This window comes from Lampetra fluviatilis, chromosome 43 (assembly GCF_964198595.1).
Source record: "Lampetra fluviatilis chromosome 43, kcLamFluv1.1, whole genome shotgun sequence".
Classification (NCBI taxonomy): Eukaryota; Metazoa; Chordata; class Hyperoartia; order Petromyzontiformes; family Petromyzontidae; genus Lampetra; species Lampetra fluviatilis.
In genome coordinates this window covers 10,485,843-10,502,593 of record NC_136317.1, presented here as the reverse complement: position 1 = coordinate 10,502,593, position 16,751 = coordinate 10,485,843, and the positions used below count along the sequence as shown (strand labels likewise).

Genomic DNA, 16,751 nt, shown 5'->3' with positions numbered 1-16,751 from the left:
CGTGGTTGGCTACGTACCGTGCCAAAGAAGTTCAACATACATACAACATACAAAGGTTGCTATTTAAATCACAACTGGATAATTTTCAGGTAATTTTGGATCATAAAGCTGGCACACAATGGCCTACTCTTGCCACGATGGACCTTAAAGATCTCGGGAGGTATAAACTCATTGTGTGCCATGTCACCACTCATGAATAGAGTTGACATACGTCCCAATATAGGACCGCAGAGCTTGGAAGACTGTTGGTACCAGTTCTGGCTGGCTTCCCGCCTATCTGTGGTCTACTGCGCCTCCATGTGAAATCTGTGCACGTTATAAATTCTACGGCAGTGTTTGATTTGCACTTTGCATGAATGAACGCTGTGATATATAAAAATAAGGCATTATTATTGCCTCTCCCATGGCCGTTATGAGAGCCTGGTTTAGTCAAATTTTAACCCGAATTGGCCATTATAAGCCTGCTGAGCCACTTGGCCACCTCTCATTGTTTGATTCAAGCGCTCAGATTTTTACTCCAATTGTTTTTGCTTGGATTAATATTTTATTCATTGTTGTACTTGTTTTTTTCATGTAATTTTTTTGTCATTTTGGTGACATAAGGGTCTGAGTACAGAAAATGTGCGTAAAATCCGACAGATAGCGATTGTCGTAGGATCTAAAATGGTCTCGGTTAAAATGTCAACTACTTGTGACATAGCAACGCTGCGTGAGTGGCATAGGTCGCTCAAGATCGCATCATCGCTTCCACTGCACCAGCCAATCAGTTGCAAGGCTGCAGACAGGCAGCTGCAAAATGACAGCCAATTGGCTGCAAGGTTAATTACAGTTTGGTGCTGAGCAAGAGTGAACTTTGCAGATGAGGAGTAGACACGCAAGTTTATTGTGGGTCTCCACCTCCGTGAATAAAACTCTTCATGGCAGCAGCAGGAGGCGCCATGCAAGAAAGAATCAGGCATGGGCAGCAGTAGCCGCACACGGCTTCGAGAGTGAGCTGCGTGCGTCTATGTCGCTCCATGTCAGAGATAAGTACTGCGGTCATAACAGTTTATCATAACATTATAAATAATGCTCAAGTTATGGGCATTAATGCTCATGGATACCGGACCCCTCCACTTTGTGCAACGCGAGTGTGATTTTGAGTGCTTTTATGTGTGCGAGTGCGAGGTGAGTCTACGTATATGTAATCGAACGTTGTTACATTGCATTGGATTGTCTTTATGTGTGTGTGGGGAGAAGTGGCACAGTAGTTAGCACACTGCACTACAGACCTGGCAAACTGAGTTCGATTCCTGCTTACGGTCAACACCAGTGACGATTTTTTTTCACTGGTCCTGGGCTTCCAATAGATCAACTCAGTCTAAATGAGTACCTGATGCGGTGTCAAAAAAATTTCACTGGGGAGACAAAGGAAGCCGGGCATGGGGCCACCCACCCCTCGTGTGCCGGCCTTCACAGATGCTTGCTAACAGCACTTGCCCCAACAGTCTGTTAAGACTAGAGGGGGAACTTTGCATTTTTGTGTTTGATTGAGAAGGAGAGTGTGTGGCTGTGTGGGGAAGAGTATTTGTATGTGATTGTGCACATACTCTTAGGTTTTTTCGGCAAAGTCACGTAGGTAAAAATAAAAAATAAAAGTAAATAATACAGTAAATTTTTGCTGTGACGGTCCCACCTGATGACGGAGACTTGTGTTGCCTCCGAAACGTCGTGATTTATTATTTTATTTCTATTATTATTTCTATTATTTTTATTATTAACTTTTATTTTTTATTTTTACCTACGTGACTTCACCGAAAAAACCTAAGAGTATGAATCCTTGCAGTCACGAAAGCTTCAAATCTAGAATTGATTGTGCACACACGTGTTTGCGAGTTTGGATGATCAAGTGTGTGTGACTGGCTGTGTATGTAGTCGACTCAGGCTGAAATTAGTACCTGGTGCAATATAAACATCTCCACGAAGGAGACAAAGGTGTGGTGCTGGCCACAAACTCCCTCATGTCATGCCGGTCGTCATGGGTGCTACTCGCGAACAGCACTGTCCCCAACAATGTCTGTTTGTCTTTGTGTAGGCGTGTGCCTCTGCGTGTATGCGTTTCTATAAACAATACCCATCTATCTAAATATATAAAAGTCAAAAATTGTCTGTTTGTCGGTTTGTGTGTGTTCGCACGGTGAGGTATACGTTGAATAAACATAGCCAGGTACCACGCCGTAAGCCCCGCCGTGAGCAAGCGCTATTCCTTTGTCACATCTGTCAACTTTTAATAAGTTTAATTAGCGATTTAATGCGATTTTTGTTGCGCTATTTATTTATTTACTAGCGGTAAGTACCTGGCGTTTCCCAGGTGAAAAAGACAGACACACACATCGACCTACACACACAGACATTGACCCACACACACAAAGACATCAACTTACACACACACACATATGGACTCACACACACAGACATTGACTTTAGATACACACACACATGGAGTTACACACACAAATCGATGTACACACATACAGCGACTCAAACACACACACACATCGACCTACGCACATATATGGACTTACACACACACATATCGACTAAGACACACACACATGGAGCCACGCACACACATGGACTTACACACACACATCGACACACACATACATAGACTCACACACACATTGGCCTACACACACATACAACAACAACAACAACAACCGCCATTCGCCACTAAGTGGCGGTGACGTCACCACGACGCTTGTGCCAGGCCATGTGCACCCTGAGGCCACGTGAAGTGTCGAACGCCCGCTGGCAGGAGGTCACGGGGCAGACCCAGGTGCCACGGGTCGACTGACCGAGATGACCGAGATGACTGGCTGATGCACCACCTGTGCCCCCTACTGTGCCAACTTGCTGTGCTTTAGCCACCCGGCGCTCCGCTCGTTGTTGTGAGCGTCGCTCCTCCGCCCCCCGTTGTTGTCGGAGGGCGACTGCCTCCAACTGCCCAGTAGCGTCCTTCACGAGCCTCCTCCAGAGGCCGATCTTGACACCGCTGGTACCAGTCATCGGCAAGTCCACTCAGCTCCACGTCCTCCTGTACCACATCACTCCATCTCTTCTCTAGCCCGTGCCACGCCCGTTTAGCCCCCTCGATCCGGCCGAACAAAAGCTGTTTAGGCATGCGGTGGCTGGGCATGCCAGCCTAAATGTTTCTAACCAGCGAAGATGCTCCATTACGGGGGTCCACGTTTCGCAAGCGTAGAGAAGGGAGGGAATGACCGTGGCCGAAAAGACCTGAAGCTTCGTGCGGAGCAACAGACCAGGTAGCTTCCACACAGCATTACGCAACTGATGAAAAGATATTGCTGCTCGACTGATTCGGAGTGAGACCTCTGCTGTTAAACTGGAGCCGGTCATAAGCACACTGCCCAGGTATGGGAAGCTCTCCACAACTGCCCCATCACCGATTGGGAGTTGTGGGGGTGGAGTGTCCGATGGTACAAAATACCCAGGCAGGTGCTTAGTTTTGGTGGGGCTGATGGTAACACACACACAGCGACTGACATGCACACTTGGACTTGCACACACACGTCGACGCACACACATAGATATCTGGCGTTGCCCTGGCAAAAAGACACAGGCACACATCATGGTGGTACCTGCTATGATTACATCAGTGCATACTGTGGTGATACCTATGATAACAGCAGTGCATACTGACTGCGGTGGTACCTGCTATGATTACAGCAGTGAATACTGTGGTGGTACCTGCTTTCACTACAGCAGTGCATACCGACTGTGGTGGTACCTATGATTACAGCAGTGCATACTGTAGTGGTACCTGCTTTCACAACAGCAGTGCATACTGACTTTGGTGGGACTGGCTATGATTAAAACAGTGCATACTATGTGGTGGTACCTGCTATCACTAAAGTCGTACATGCTGACTCTATAGCAGTAAATATCTGCTGTTTATCACAGAGTACTCACCTGACAGAGTGCCGTGGTGAGGCCTAGTCCCGTGCAGAGCCCCCGGCCTCGCCTAGATTGCCCTGCCGGCCAAGGCTGGGCCGCTACCCCCCCCCGTGCTACAATAATACTGTCTAAGCGCTATAATTTTAGTATCTACCGACCCTATAATAGTAAGTGCACACATTGGGGTGGGGGGTGAGAGAAGAGGACATGACACTTTGATGAATTTACCTCAGCGTTGCGTGTATTTTTTTTTGCATTTTGAACGCGAATGAGAAATCCCCCCACCCTCCAGCTATGGCGTGTGTGCGTTGCCAGTGGCAACTCCTGTCAGTGTTTCATGCATGCGCAATAGTGTGCTTTGTCCCGCGCCTGGTGGCAAAAGGAAATCAATAAATAAAGGTAAATCGTACAAAAACTATATTTTAACTACTTTAAAGTTTACGGATGGGAAAACGGAATAGCCTATTCCCACCGTGGGGCTTAGGGTGTGCTGCATGCCAATTTTTTTTCGATATAAACCCCACCATTAGAGCCAAAAATCCCTCGCAAGCGCGCGTACACAGACGGACAAACAGACGGACAGACAGACAAAGAATGCCTTTTTTAGATAAGATGATGTGTGCACGACCATACCAACTGACGTGCCTTTGGTGGGGGGGATGGCCCATGCCAAGTCGCACGCCTTCGGTGGGAGTGAGGGGACATTTTCTTTCGCGTTAGAAATGCTTGAAAAATACACTAAACGCTGAGCTTAAATCTTCACTGTGTGATGTCCCCCCGACCCCGATGGGTGCAGTTACTAATATATACAGTCGCTAGATGCTACCACTATAGTACGTAGATATTACTGCAGAGCGGCCGGGGAGATTGTGGCTGTGGAGGGGGTCAAGGGTAGCAGCCCAGCCTCAGCCTGCCAAGGTGCCACCTCGGCCGGCTGGACAATCTAGGCGAGGCCGGAGGCTCTGCACGGGACTAGGCCTCACCACGCCACTCTGTCAGGTGAGTACTTTGTGCTATAGAGTCGATAAATACTGCTATAGAGTCAGTATGTACTACTGTAGTGATAGCAGGTACCACCACAGTCAGTACGCACTGCTGTTAGATTTTTAATAGTATTGAAATATTTTTTTGGCCCGGGCAATGCCGGGTATATAAGCTAGTTTTATATAAATACCTTCCACGGATATAAAGCTCATCCCGACCACCCCTCTCTTAACTTACACTGTTTTCTTTGCATAACTATCTTAGGTAATCCGAGTTAAAATAAGTCTTATGCGATTTCCGATGCAATTTAGTTAAAAGCACGAGTAATTCTGTGTTGAAGCACCTGGTCTCAAGTGTTGTCACCTGGTTGAACACTATCCATTTGAAATCTGAATGCACGTACGGTTTTACGAGAATCCGCGAGTTCTTTCTTGATCTTGACAAGAAGCTGCTTCATCTTTCCGTTCCGCTCTTCCGATGCCTCCAGAGAAGCTTTTAGTGACTCTGTGGATATACACCTGTGCGTGAAATTGCGCATGGGCATGGGTCTGAGTGAATGTGTGTGCATGTACAAGTGAATGTGTGTGTATGCATGTGTGGCAGCGGTATTGTAGCAGTTAGCGCACTACACTACAAATCCAGCAGCCCGAGTTCGATTCCTGCTCACAGTCAACACCAGTGTCCATTATCCGAATCAGACCTGGCCCTCCCCTAGGTCGACTCAGCCTCAAATGAGTAACTGGAGCGATGTGTAAATATTGCCACTCGGGAGACAAAGGCGGCCGAGCATGGTGTGCGCCACCCACCCCTCGTGTGCTGTGCTGGCCTTCATAGGTGCTTGCTAACAGCACTTACTCCAACAGCCTATTAAGGCTATATGGGGAATCTTTGTCTTTATACATCAGTATGCATGCAAGTGTGCAAGGGAGACAAGGTCAAAATAGGGAGACAAGATGGAACCATTCCCAAAACTGTATCTCCACGTAATAATGAAGGTATTTTGTACACATCCCATCAGTCGCATGGCCTTCTGGGAGTGCATGATTTCAGCAGCAATGGACTAAATCTTGACTTAAAGCTTTCGTGACTGGAGGAATTCATATTCTTTGGGTCTTTTGGTAAAGCCACGTAGATAGAAAAAAATGGACTAGTTCGACATTCAGTCTTATCAGCAGTCATGCTTTGCTTGAATCAATGCTGATGAACTGCTAGATGATTATTGGCAAGGACCCACTCTGTTAGATAGGGGTCCTAGTTCAATGCAAATGTTGCATTTACTGCTCAACCAGGAATGAGGGCAGTGCTCATCCCTGGTTCTCCCTGGGTGTCTCCCTGTGTCTAACACCTCCTCGTCTTATATCCACATACATTTTTCATCTCCCTATGGTTCATGTTTCCCTGTGTCTCCTCCTACAACTCGCCCGAGTTGCAGGAGGTCGTGGGTTGGATCCCGACCATGACGCCTGTATATCTGGAGTTTGTCTCTCTCCCCATGGTCGGGTGGATTTTTCTCCAGGTCCTGTGGTTTCTCCCTCCACATTTAGAAACATGTGTTTAGAGTATTTGGCTCAACGAAATGGCTCATGTGATGAGCCATTTCGTTGAGCCATCTTCTGTCGCCAGATCGCTTCTGAATAAGAGCTATATAGCTCAGTGGGCCTTATCTCGTAAAATAAAATAGTGAAACAGTTTAAAGTTATAATGTCCCGTCTTGACTCTCATTTCTTCCCATGACTTATGTCTTTCTCTGCTCCGCTCCTTGTTTTGTGTTTCCCTCTCAACCATCACATCCCTTCTTCCCTCCTTCTCCCCCCGCTCTCTCCCACCGTGGTCGGCCCTCATGGTGGTGGCGGTGGCTCCGTGGGTCTCCGCGAGGTCTCTCATGGCGGCAACGGTGGCGTCTCGCTCGGCAAGGCGCGAGCGCAGGTCGGAACTTGCTCGCTCCAGGTCCCCCACCTCCAATGCCAGCAGTTCGCCCCGGCGAGCCTCCTTGCGACTCTCCTCCAGCTCCCGGCGACTCTCCTCCAGCTCCCGGCGACTCTCCTCCAGCTCCCGGCGACTCTCCTCCAGCTCCCGGTGGGCAGCCTGGGATTCCTGCAGGCAAATACGTGTGCACTTAACTTGTGTCTAATCTACGTTGTGTTCAACCAAGGTCATAAAAACGGCCGCCATTCGTCACTAAGTGGCCACCAAAGCTCTTGTGCCAGGCGAGGTGCATGTTGAGGTCACGTGAAATGTCGAAGGCTCGCTGCGGACAGGTCACTGGACTGCGTAAATATAAAAATGCGTCGTTAAAACCCGCCACCACCCGACACAGCCAACTAGTAAGGGTTGTCACGTAAAAAGAACATGTAAATGTTGTGGCTTGGCTCTCCAACACACCGGTGTGCTGTACTAGTGACGAATTGGCATGTTCTGTTTACATGACAACCCTTACTAGTTGGCTGTCGGGTGGTGGCAGGTTTTAACGACACATTTATATATTTACGGATCTAACCCAAAAACCTCTATTATAGACCCAGGTACCATGGGTAGACTGACTGAGATGACTGGCAGATACACCAGATGTGCTCTCCACTGTGCCAACTCGCTGTGTTTTAGCCATCCAGGGCTCCACTCGTTGATGTGGGAATCGTTCCTCTTTCCTTTTTTTTGTTGTTGGGAGCATCCATCACGAGCCTACTCCAAAGAGGCCGTTTTTGATACCAAAAATTTGACTCTTTGGTATCAGTCTTCAGCAAGTCCACTCAGCTCCACATCATCCTGTACCACATTAAACCACCTGTTCTGCAGCATGTGCCTTGCCCGTTTAGCCGCCTCCAAGTGGCCAAACAGAAGCTGCTTGGGCATGCGGTGGCTGGTCACTAACCCATTCACACACTAACCTATCACTCACTCACCCACTCAATCACCACACTGATTGAAGTTCACAACACCCACTCACTCACCACACTGTCGGTCATAACACACTCCCAAACCCACTCACTAACTCACCACACATAAGTTCGCAAATCTTCTCTTTCTGCTCCATTTTGGAATTTCCTTTTCCAAAGCTCTTATAACCTGGCTCAATAAAAAATATATACTAACTCGTATCTATTACAACTTGATATTGCTGTTGTCACTGGCCGTTTGACATTTTGGGACTGTGCTCAGCCACCGTGTAAAAAAATACCAGCAACTACCACAATTTGCCACTAAGTGGCGGTGTCATCACAACAGTTTGCAATGACTGTACAGATTGGAACGAGTGAGAGTGAATGTACAAACAGCACAGCGGCCTAAGTCAGCCATTGCGTGTCGCTCTTCTGTCCACCACTACCGTCATCGTCGTCGCCACGCTCACCGTGGCCGTGTGCTGGTGGAGGCTGCGCTCAGCATTGAGCCCCTTCTGAGCCTCCGCCAGTGCCGCCGTCATTCTCCGCACCGTGGCCTCGGCCAGGTTCAGGCGGCCGGCGATGGCCTCCCTCTCCGCACGCACAGACTCGTACTGATGCACGCACGCACATGGGGGAGGGGGGCATCATCGTCCGTCGTCCGTCAGGGCCCGGGGGCCACTCGCCGCATGAGTCGTGGCACATCAATGCTGTTGAAGCAACGAGCGTAACTGTACGAGCTTAGGAAAAGACGTGATGCGAGGGAGAATTTCTAAGCTGAGCAGCACGTGCGGAAAGAAGCCAAAAGAGTAAGTGTTGTGACCTGTAGTGTGGTGGTGTAGTGGTGGTGCACCCGGCCTGGCACAGGCGCCATGGTGACGTCACCGTCACTTAGTGGCAATGGTGGATATTGGTATTGGTGGTTAAACATAGTGAGGTGGAGAAGAAACAGTCAGTACCTGGGCTTAGACCGAGCTCTCAAAGTGGGTAGAGGAATCAATGAGGGAGGGTCATGGGAACAGTAACCATGGTAGTGATAGCTGCAGAAGGGTGATGAGGAGGTAACCGATGGCTGGTGAGAACGTAGCTAATTAGTGAGTGCTGGATCATCAAAAAGCCTGGGTCGGTGGAAGCGGCAAGCATAGACGTTTTAGCATAGGACTGTATAACAATAGCATTTGCCGCACTGCCCTCTGCTAACACAGAGCCCCGCACCAGCCTATTACACTTTTTACGCAAGGTGGTGACCCATCAAAGCACGATCCAGGGTCAGTCCCGCTTATATTACGAGATAAGACGAATATTGATGAATTCCATGCAATGTGTTCAAAGTCAACTAATAATAATAATAATGTTTTATTGTTATTTAGCGGGCGTCATTGATTAAAATTGCAGATCAAAACGCTGCTGTATAAAATTTGTAACGTGGCACAGTTTTCACACAGAGGAAACCACGGAACAGCGAGAAGGCAGGCAGGGCCAGCGCAAACAGTTGCTCCAAGCTCTGCGGTCCAATACGTGTGGCCAAATCCATTAACAAGTGTACAGAGTTGTGCCCGGAGAATACCCCCACGTGCAAGGGAAGTAATGCTCAATCGCCATACAGGAGGAATACGGATGGAAAGGCATCCACCTGCTGCACTGCCATCATGCCCTGGCAAGCCAGGAGACGACAACAACGATGCACACCGGCAGGGAGGGAGTTGTGATCCGACAACCCTTGCTGCCTGCTGCAGTGCTGGGTTACAAGGCCAAGTGCAGCAGAGCCACCAGTGGCCGTCCTTTTGCAATGATCACTGTTGTAGCACACGTGTGTGTGTGGCGCGAGATTACCTCCTGCGTACTGCCCTGAAGACTTCTGCAAAGTTGTTCGATCCTCTTGTCTGCAGCTTTCGATTTCTCTCTCTCTTCATCAAGACTCCTGGCCAGCTTCTCAAACTCCACCTGCAGGCTCTGCACAGTTTCCAACAAAGCTAAGAGGCTAAAGAACTCTGAGCTGGATTCTTAACCAGGGGAGGTTCATCGCTTAAGAGTTTGAAGGTTAAACACTATCAGTCTAACACGTTTTTGAAACTTGTGACAATGCAGTGCGGCCTCCACCGCCACCTAGAGCATGTGGCTTACAGCGCACGCACCCACAAAGGAGGTGGCCGCATGTTCTGTAGCTGGGTATAGCTACAAAGAAAAAGATCCCCCGTATAGCCTTAATAGACTGTTGGGGAAAGTGGTGTTAGCAAGTTGCACCTATGAAGGCTGCCACAGCACATGTGGGAGTGGGTAGCCAGCATCACGTCCGGCCACCTTTGACTCCCAGTGCCGATGTCTACACACTGCACCAGTTACTCATTTAAGGCTGAGTTGGCCTAGGGTAGGCTCAGGACTGGTTCAGATAGTTCAGACAATAGTATAGTTTAGTTCTTCGTTATAATAGAAATTCGTCACCGATGTTGGCCATGAGCAGAAATAAAACTCAGGTTGTCAGGTTCGTAGTGCAGTGCACTAACCATGACACCACCACTCAGTGTGTGTGTGTAGAGTATATGCAAACACTCACCTTGAAGCTGTTGGTCTCCTGAGTGAGCTCCGCGAGGGAGCCCAGGGCTGAGGCTCTCTCCGCACGCACAGACGCCAACTCCTCTGTCAGCTGCTGAACCTACCGGTCATCATCATCATCACGACTAGCAACATCACCTTTATCACTATCACCACCACCATCATCATCAATAGAAATGTCACTAATCACTAACATCACCATGAGTACCAATCATCACCACCACCATGATCATCACCAAATAAAAAAATCCCCCGTATAGCCTTAACAGACTTTTGGGACAAGTGCGGTTAGAGAGCACCTCTGAAGGCTGGTAGGGCACATGAGGGGGTGGGTGGCCAGCACCACGCCCGACCGCCTTTGTCTCCCTATTGCCGATGTTTTTCCACACCACACCAGGTACTCATTTGAGGCTGAGTCGACCTAGGGGAGGCCCAGGACATGTTCAGATAATCGTAACAGGTTTTGGCTGCGAGTGGGTATAGAACTCGGGTGGCCGGGTTCGTAGCGCAGTGTGCTAAACCGCTTCACCACCGCTCTCCACAATCATCACCACCATTATTGTCTCCATATAATCAACACCGGAAAAAATGATGACAGTGGTCCGAGTCATCCATCATGACCATCTTTTATATTTCACCAGGAAAATCCCGAGATGGAATGCGTCTTTCACAAGGGTGTCCAGGGTGTCGATTACCACACACATGGCAATCTCCACCATCACTCGTCACACAGAGTGCATCGATTTGTACCTGTTTACGACATATGTCGAGTTCTCTCCGCGCTTTCACAGCCACCGCCTTCATCTTGTTCATCTTCTCCTCGCCCTCACGCAGAGCAACTGCCGCCGATAACACACAATGCAGCTAAACACTGAGCTCTTTTTCAGAAGCGACCTGGCCATATATGATAGCTCAAGGAAGTGGCTTATTATCATGTGGAAATTTATAGCAGCCAAATACTCAAAACGCGTGACGTTGATTGTAAATGTGGAGGGAAAAACCGGAGGACCCGGAGAAAAATCCACACGATCACAGGGAGAGAGACATGCAAACTCCAAATATACAGGCATAAGGGTCGGGATCGAAGCCACGACTTCTTATATACCAGGCGAGCTAGTTAGCATCTCGCCACCGCAGCGCCCTCTTAAGACAACAGGGTGGCAGCGCTGTGGTAACACGTGCCTCACAGTAAGAAGGTCCGGGTTCAATTCCCAACTCGGGCACCTTTCTCTGTGGAGCCTGTATGTTCTCCCCCTGTTCTGCAGATTGGGTTAGTGACTGTGAGGTGTCTGCATGTTCTTCCACTGCTCTGCATTGGTTTCCTCCAACTTGTCCGGTTTCCTCCCATAGCAAAAAAACAAACATAACTGCTACTACTGCTAAGCTACCCGTGGAAAAATGATAGTTTGCCTCAGAAGCTTAGAGTTAGTGGTCTTATTATCCTTTGTTTAATGAATGGTCTTAAAACTACGGTTTTTGTAATACAGGAAGGGTTGAAAACTAATTTATTTCTAACTGCTTAATTTGTTGTCCTTTCCCCCACACCTCTGATTAGGGTGGTTGGCTACTTATGGTGCAAAATAAGTTCAACATACATACATACATGGCTAAACAGACCAATCCAGATACTTTCGCAGTGACCGCAGGGCTAAGCGGACGAGTGATCTTCATCCCTAGCAGTAGAACGTCCTTGTCTCTCTCTAGGGTGCTATGAAGGCGGCGACCCCGATCCAGCCGCCATGACTACAAAATATTTGGAAGACAGTAGTTGTTCGAGATTTACGATTATGCTGTAAATCCCTTTCACGAATCAGCCCCCAAATGTAGTCTCCAATAATGTTCTCGTTATACTGTCCTTGGTAGCGGTGTTCAAATTCCAGTATATCCTGGTGGAAGTGCTCGCCTTGCTCCTCCGAGTACGCTCCCATGTTCTCCTTGAATTTATCAAGATGAGCATCAAGTATATGGACTTTGAGGGACATCTTACAGCTCACTGTGCTCTAGTTCTTCACCAGTCCCAACCAGCTCCATAGTTTTCGACCTTGTGATTGCACAGGAAGCCACAAACCACTGCGACAAAGCTGTTCCAAGCCGCTTCGTCCCTACTACTGAGCTTCTTTAGGAATTCATTGCACTCCAGGATTTTGACGTTGTTTCTCCTCACAGAGAAGTCGGTCCTGCTATGGCCAGTCCCAACTGTGGTAGTGCGCCTTGGTTTCTAAATCTTTTGAAGTAATTTTTGTATTACTTTAGTATAAATACATGTTAATTTTGATTTATATGTTTTTTTTTCTGACTTCATGCAAATGAAAATACACAAATTCGCCTGTTTTCTCATTGACAATAGGTAAATTTAAAAACATGATTGTCCTGGTCACAAAAGCAAAGTTTGTGTAGAATAATATCCATTTTCTGTACATTGGAGGCATAAGCAATTAGGAAATAAAACTGACTACCCAGGAACACAAAACTAAATAAAAAATTGTTACAGTGTAATTAATGCACCATACCTATTTGTGAGCGAAGTTCCTCCACCTCTGTTGAGGCCGCAGAGCCAGTAGCTCCTAGTCCCACCACATGCTCCTCCTCCGCCTCCTTCTCCTCAACCTTGTCCTCCTCCAGCAGCCGTCTCATTTCTCCACACAGCAGCCCGCTGGTCTCAACAGCCACTTCCAGCGTCTCTCTCAACCTGCTCGCAGCATCCATCGTCCGATCCCGCCACTTGCTCTGCAATGTCCGGTTTGCAGCCTCCTCCTGCTCGCCATTGCCTTCGCCCGGGGGCTCTTCATCCTGCTCCATCTCACGGAGGAGAACCTGCAGCTGGCTTGCCATGTTGGTTAGACGTTCTTGGTTCTTTTCTGCTTCTGAGGCACAGTGGTGCAGCAAAATGGCCCGAACGCCACGCAGGCTTCCCACTATGCTGCCCTCCCTATTATCAGAGATTCTCTCTTGATCCTCTTTGCTTCCCTCCTGATCCTGTGTGCTGCCCCCTCGATTCCCAGTGTTTGCCCTCACACTGGCCACGGTGCCCCACTCCACCTCCCTAGCGTGTAGCTGCGTGTCCTCACCCGTCATCTCCTGCACCTCTTCCCGCTCCACCACCACCTCCACCCCTTCCTTCTTCTCGGTCTTGTCATGATGGGACACAGCATGATCAACAACTACCGCTTGGACAGAATTCACATCTTTGACCTGTTCTGTGTGCGCCAAACTTATCCTCTTCACCTCGTCTTGATGACAAGACTTAAGGATTTCTACCTCTTCGCTGTGGTTACACCTCAGCTTTTCCATCTTTTCTTTGACAAGAGTTGTCTGCCCTTCCACCTCTACTTGGTGCTCATCGTTTAGCCTCTGCACTACCTCGGCGTGATGGCACCGAAGACTTTCTAGCCGACTATCATAATCGCATCTCAGCTGCCCCACCTCTTCTATGTGAAGATCTTTCAGTCTCTCCACCTCTTCTTCATGATCAACCGTTACTTTGCCAACCTGATCCTTGTGATGAACTTTTAGCCTATACACCTCTTCACAGTGATTGGACATCAGTTTCTCCACCTCTTCTCTATGAGCAGACACCAGATTTTCAACCTCTTGCAGATGACCTTCTCTCATTTTCTCTATCTCTTCACTGTGAAGGCCCTTCAGCTTCTCCACCTCTTCCTCAGGAAGTGTTTTCAGTTGTTCCAAATTATCTCTGTGAGCAGATGTTAGGCTGTCCACCACCTGGCAATGATCGGCTCTCATCTTTTCCATCTCTTCATTATGAAGAGCTTGCAGTTTCTCCACAGTGACTGAACCTTGCTCACATTGATTGCGCGTCAGTTGTTCCACCTCTTCTTTGTGAGCAGACACGAGTTCGTCAACCTCTTGCTGATGATCCGCTATTAATTTCTCCACCGCTTCACTTAGCTTCTCCACCTCTTCACAGTGGGCAGACTTGAGCGAATCTACCTTTTTATCAAAGTCAGACTTCAGTTGTTCCACATCTTCCCTGTGAGCAGATGTTAGACTGTCCACCTCCTGATGATGATCAGCTCTCATTTTCCCCACCTCTTCATTGTTAAGGCACTTCAGATTCTCCAAATCTTCATCATAATATTTCTTCAGTTGATCCACCTCCTCTCTGTGAGCTGACGTCAGATTTTGAATCTCGTGTTTATGATCGACTTTCAACCTTTCCACCTCTTCGCTGGACAGGCACTGCAGTCTCTCCACCTCTTCATAATTGGCAGACTTGAGCCTTTCCACCTCTTCACCATGATTAGACTTCAGTTGTTCCACCTCATCTATGTGAAGTGCTTTTAGCCTCTCCACCTCTTCACCTGGAACTGATGTCTGCTCTTGGACCTCTTCACACCGATCATTCTTCAGTCTCTCGATCTCTTCTGTATGCAGGGTCTTCATATTTTCCACCTCTTCACAGTAGTCAGACTTCAGTTGTTCCACCTCTTCCCTGTGAAAAGATGGTAGACTGTCCACCTCTTGATAATAATTGGCTCTCATCTTCTCCACCTCTTCACTGTGAAGGCACTTCAGCTTCTCTACCTTTTCACTAAAAAGTGACTGCAGCCTCTCCACCTCTTCACCATGATCAGACTTCAGTTGTTCCACCTCATCTCTGTGAAGTGCTTTCATCTTCTCAACCTCTTTACCCGGAACTGATTGCTGATGTTGATCGTCTTCACCACAATCAGACTTCAGTTGTTCCACATATTTTGTGTGAGCAGATGTTAGATTTTCAACCCCTTGTTGATGAGTATATTTCAGTTTCTCCACCTCAACAGAGTGTTCCACCATCATCCTCTCCATCTCTTCAGAGTGAAGGGCATTCAATTTCTCCACCTCACTATGTGGAAGTGTCTTCAGCCTCTCCACCTCCTCACTGTGAAGGATCTTCATCTGCTCCATCTCTTCAGAGTGATTAGACTTGAGTTTCTCCACCTCTTCAGCAATTTCTAGCTTTATCCTCTCCACCTCTTCATGTGGAAGTGACTTGAGCTTCTCCACTTCTTCCTTGTGGATGGCCATCATCCTTTCCACCTCTTCACAGTGAAGGGCATTCATTCTCTCCACCTCTTTATGTGGAAGTGTCTTCAGCCTCTCCACCTCCTCACTGTGAAGGATCTTCATCTGCTCCATCTCTTCAGAGTGACTAAACTTGAGTTTCTCCACCTCTTCATCAATTTCTAGCTTTATCCTCTCCACCTCTTCATGTGGAAGTGACTTGAGCTTCTCCACTTCTTCCTTGTGGATGGTCATCATCCTTTCCACCTCTTCACAGTGAAGGGCATTCATCCTCTCCACCTCTTCATGTGGAAGTGACTTCAGCTTCTCTACCTCCTCACTGTAAAGGATCTTCATCTGCTTCATCTCTTCAGAGTGACTAGACTTGAGTTTATCCACCTCTTCATCAAATTCTAGCTTTATCCTCTCCACCTCTTCATGTGGAAGTGACTTAAGCTTCTCCACCTCTTCCTTGTGGAGGGCCACCATCCTCTCCACCTCTTCACAGTGCACAGCCTTCATTTTCTCAGCCTCTTCATTTGAAAGTGACCGAAGCTGCTCCACCTTTTCACAGTAAAGGGCCTTCGACCTCTCCACCTCTTCACAGTGTTGCACCTTAATAGTCTCAACCTCCTCATGTGTAAGCGACCTAAGCTTCTCCACCTCTTCACAGTGAAGGGCCTTCATCCTATCCAACTGATGCAAGAGCTCCAGGATTTTCGCTCTTGTCGCTCCCACCTCCACCTCCGCCTCCACGTCGCCGCACTGCTCATACTGTGCCACCATCCTCTCCACGCTCCGCAGATTCTCCCGTCTTGGCTGCTCCATCTCCTCCTCCCTCTCTTCCACGGTGGCAGTGGCTCCCGCCCGCTGGCCTATCTCCAGCTCGGACGTGAGCCGTTCCACGTCGGCCTGTAGGCGCAGCGCGTGGGCGGCTGTCTCGGCGAGCCGCTCGCCCAGCTCTGCGGCGTGTGCCTCATGCAGGACGTCCTGCTCGTGGTGCCGTGAGCGGGCGCGCTCCAGCTCACGCTCCAGCCGCGCTGAGCCGGCCTACATGTGGGCGGGGGGGGGGCAAGTGATTTGAGCAGAAAATCACTGACACTTACATTTTTCTAAGAATCTGCTGTTATATTGCTGCTCTAAGGAGGGGTATTGGTCATCGCAGTTGTGAAATCGCCCCACCCCAAGCCCTACTGTCCCCACTCACCATTACCTACTGCTGCACAGGTTCAGGGTGATTCCACGTTACTTAAGTTCCAGGTTCAATCACTGATACTAGTAGAGTGTCTTTCAACGAAAATCCCCCTGAGATGCAGACACCAAGCACCAGGGATTTAATGATTCCATGCAGTCTATGTAGGGGAGGTTAAAGGGCGC

The 16,751-nt window shown here is 48.5% G+C and overlaps 1 protein-coding gene across 4 annotated transcripts in view; it reads right to left on the bottom strand.

Moving 5' to 3' along the window:
* GCC2 (GRIP and coiled-coil domain containing 2) overlaps window positions 1-16,751 on the bottom strand; it is a 91,187-nt gene that overhangs the window by 25,146 nt on the left and 49,290 nt on the right. For all 4 annotated transcript variants that reach the window (XM_078876324.1, XM_078876327.1, XM_078876325.1 and 1 more), the window contains 7 exons: window positions 12,881-16,424; window positions 11,121-11,209; window positions 10,372-10,470; window positions 9,651-9,770; window positions 8,288-8,431; window positions 6,768-7,035; window positions 5,345-5,445 (listed from right to left, as the gene is read on the bottom strand). In XM_078876324.1, coding sequence (XP_078732450.1) covers window positions 5,345-5,445; window positions 6,768-7,035; window positions 8,288-8,431; window positions 9,651-9,770; window positions 10,372-10,470; window positions 11,121-11,209; window positions 12,881-16,424 — 4,365 coding nt within the window. The remainder of the gene's footprint in view (window positions 1-5,344; window positions 5,446-6,767; window positions 7,036-8,287; window positions 8,432-9,650; window positions 9,771-10,371; window positions 10,471-11,120; window positions 11,210-12,880; window positions 16,425-16,751) is intronic.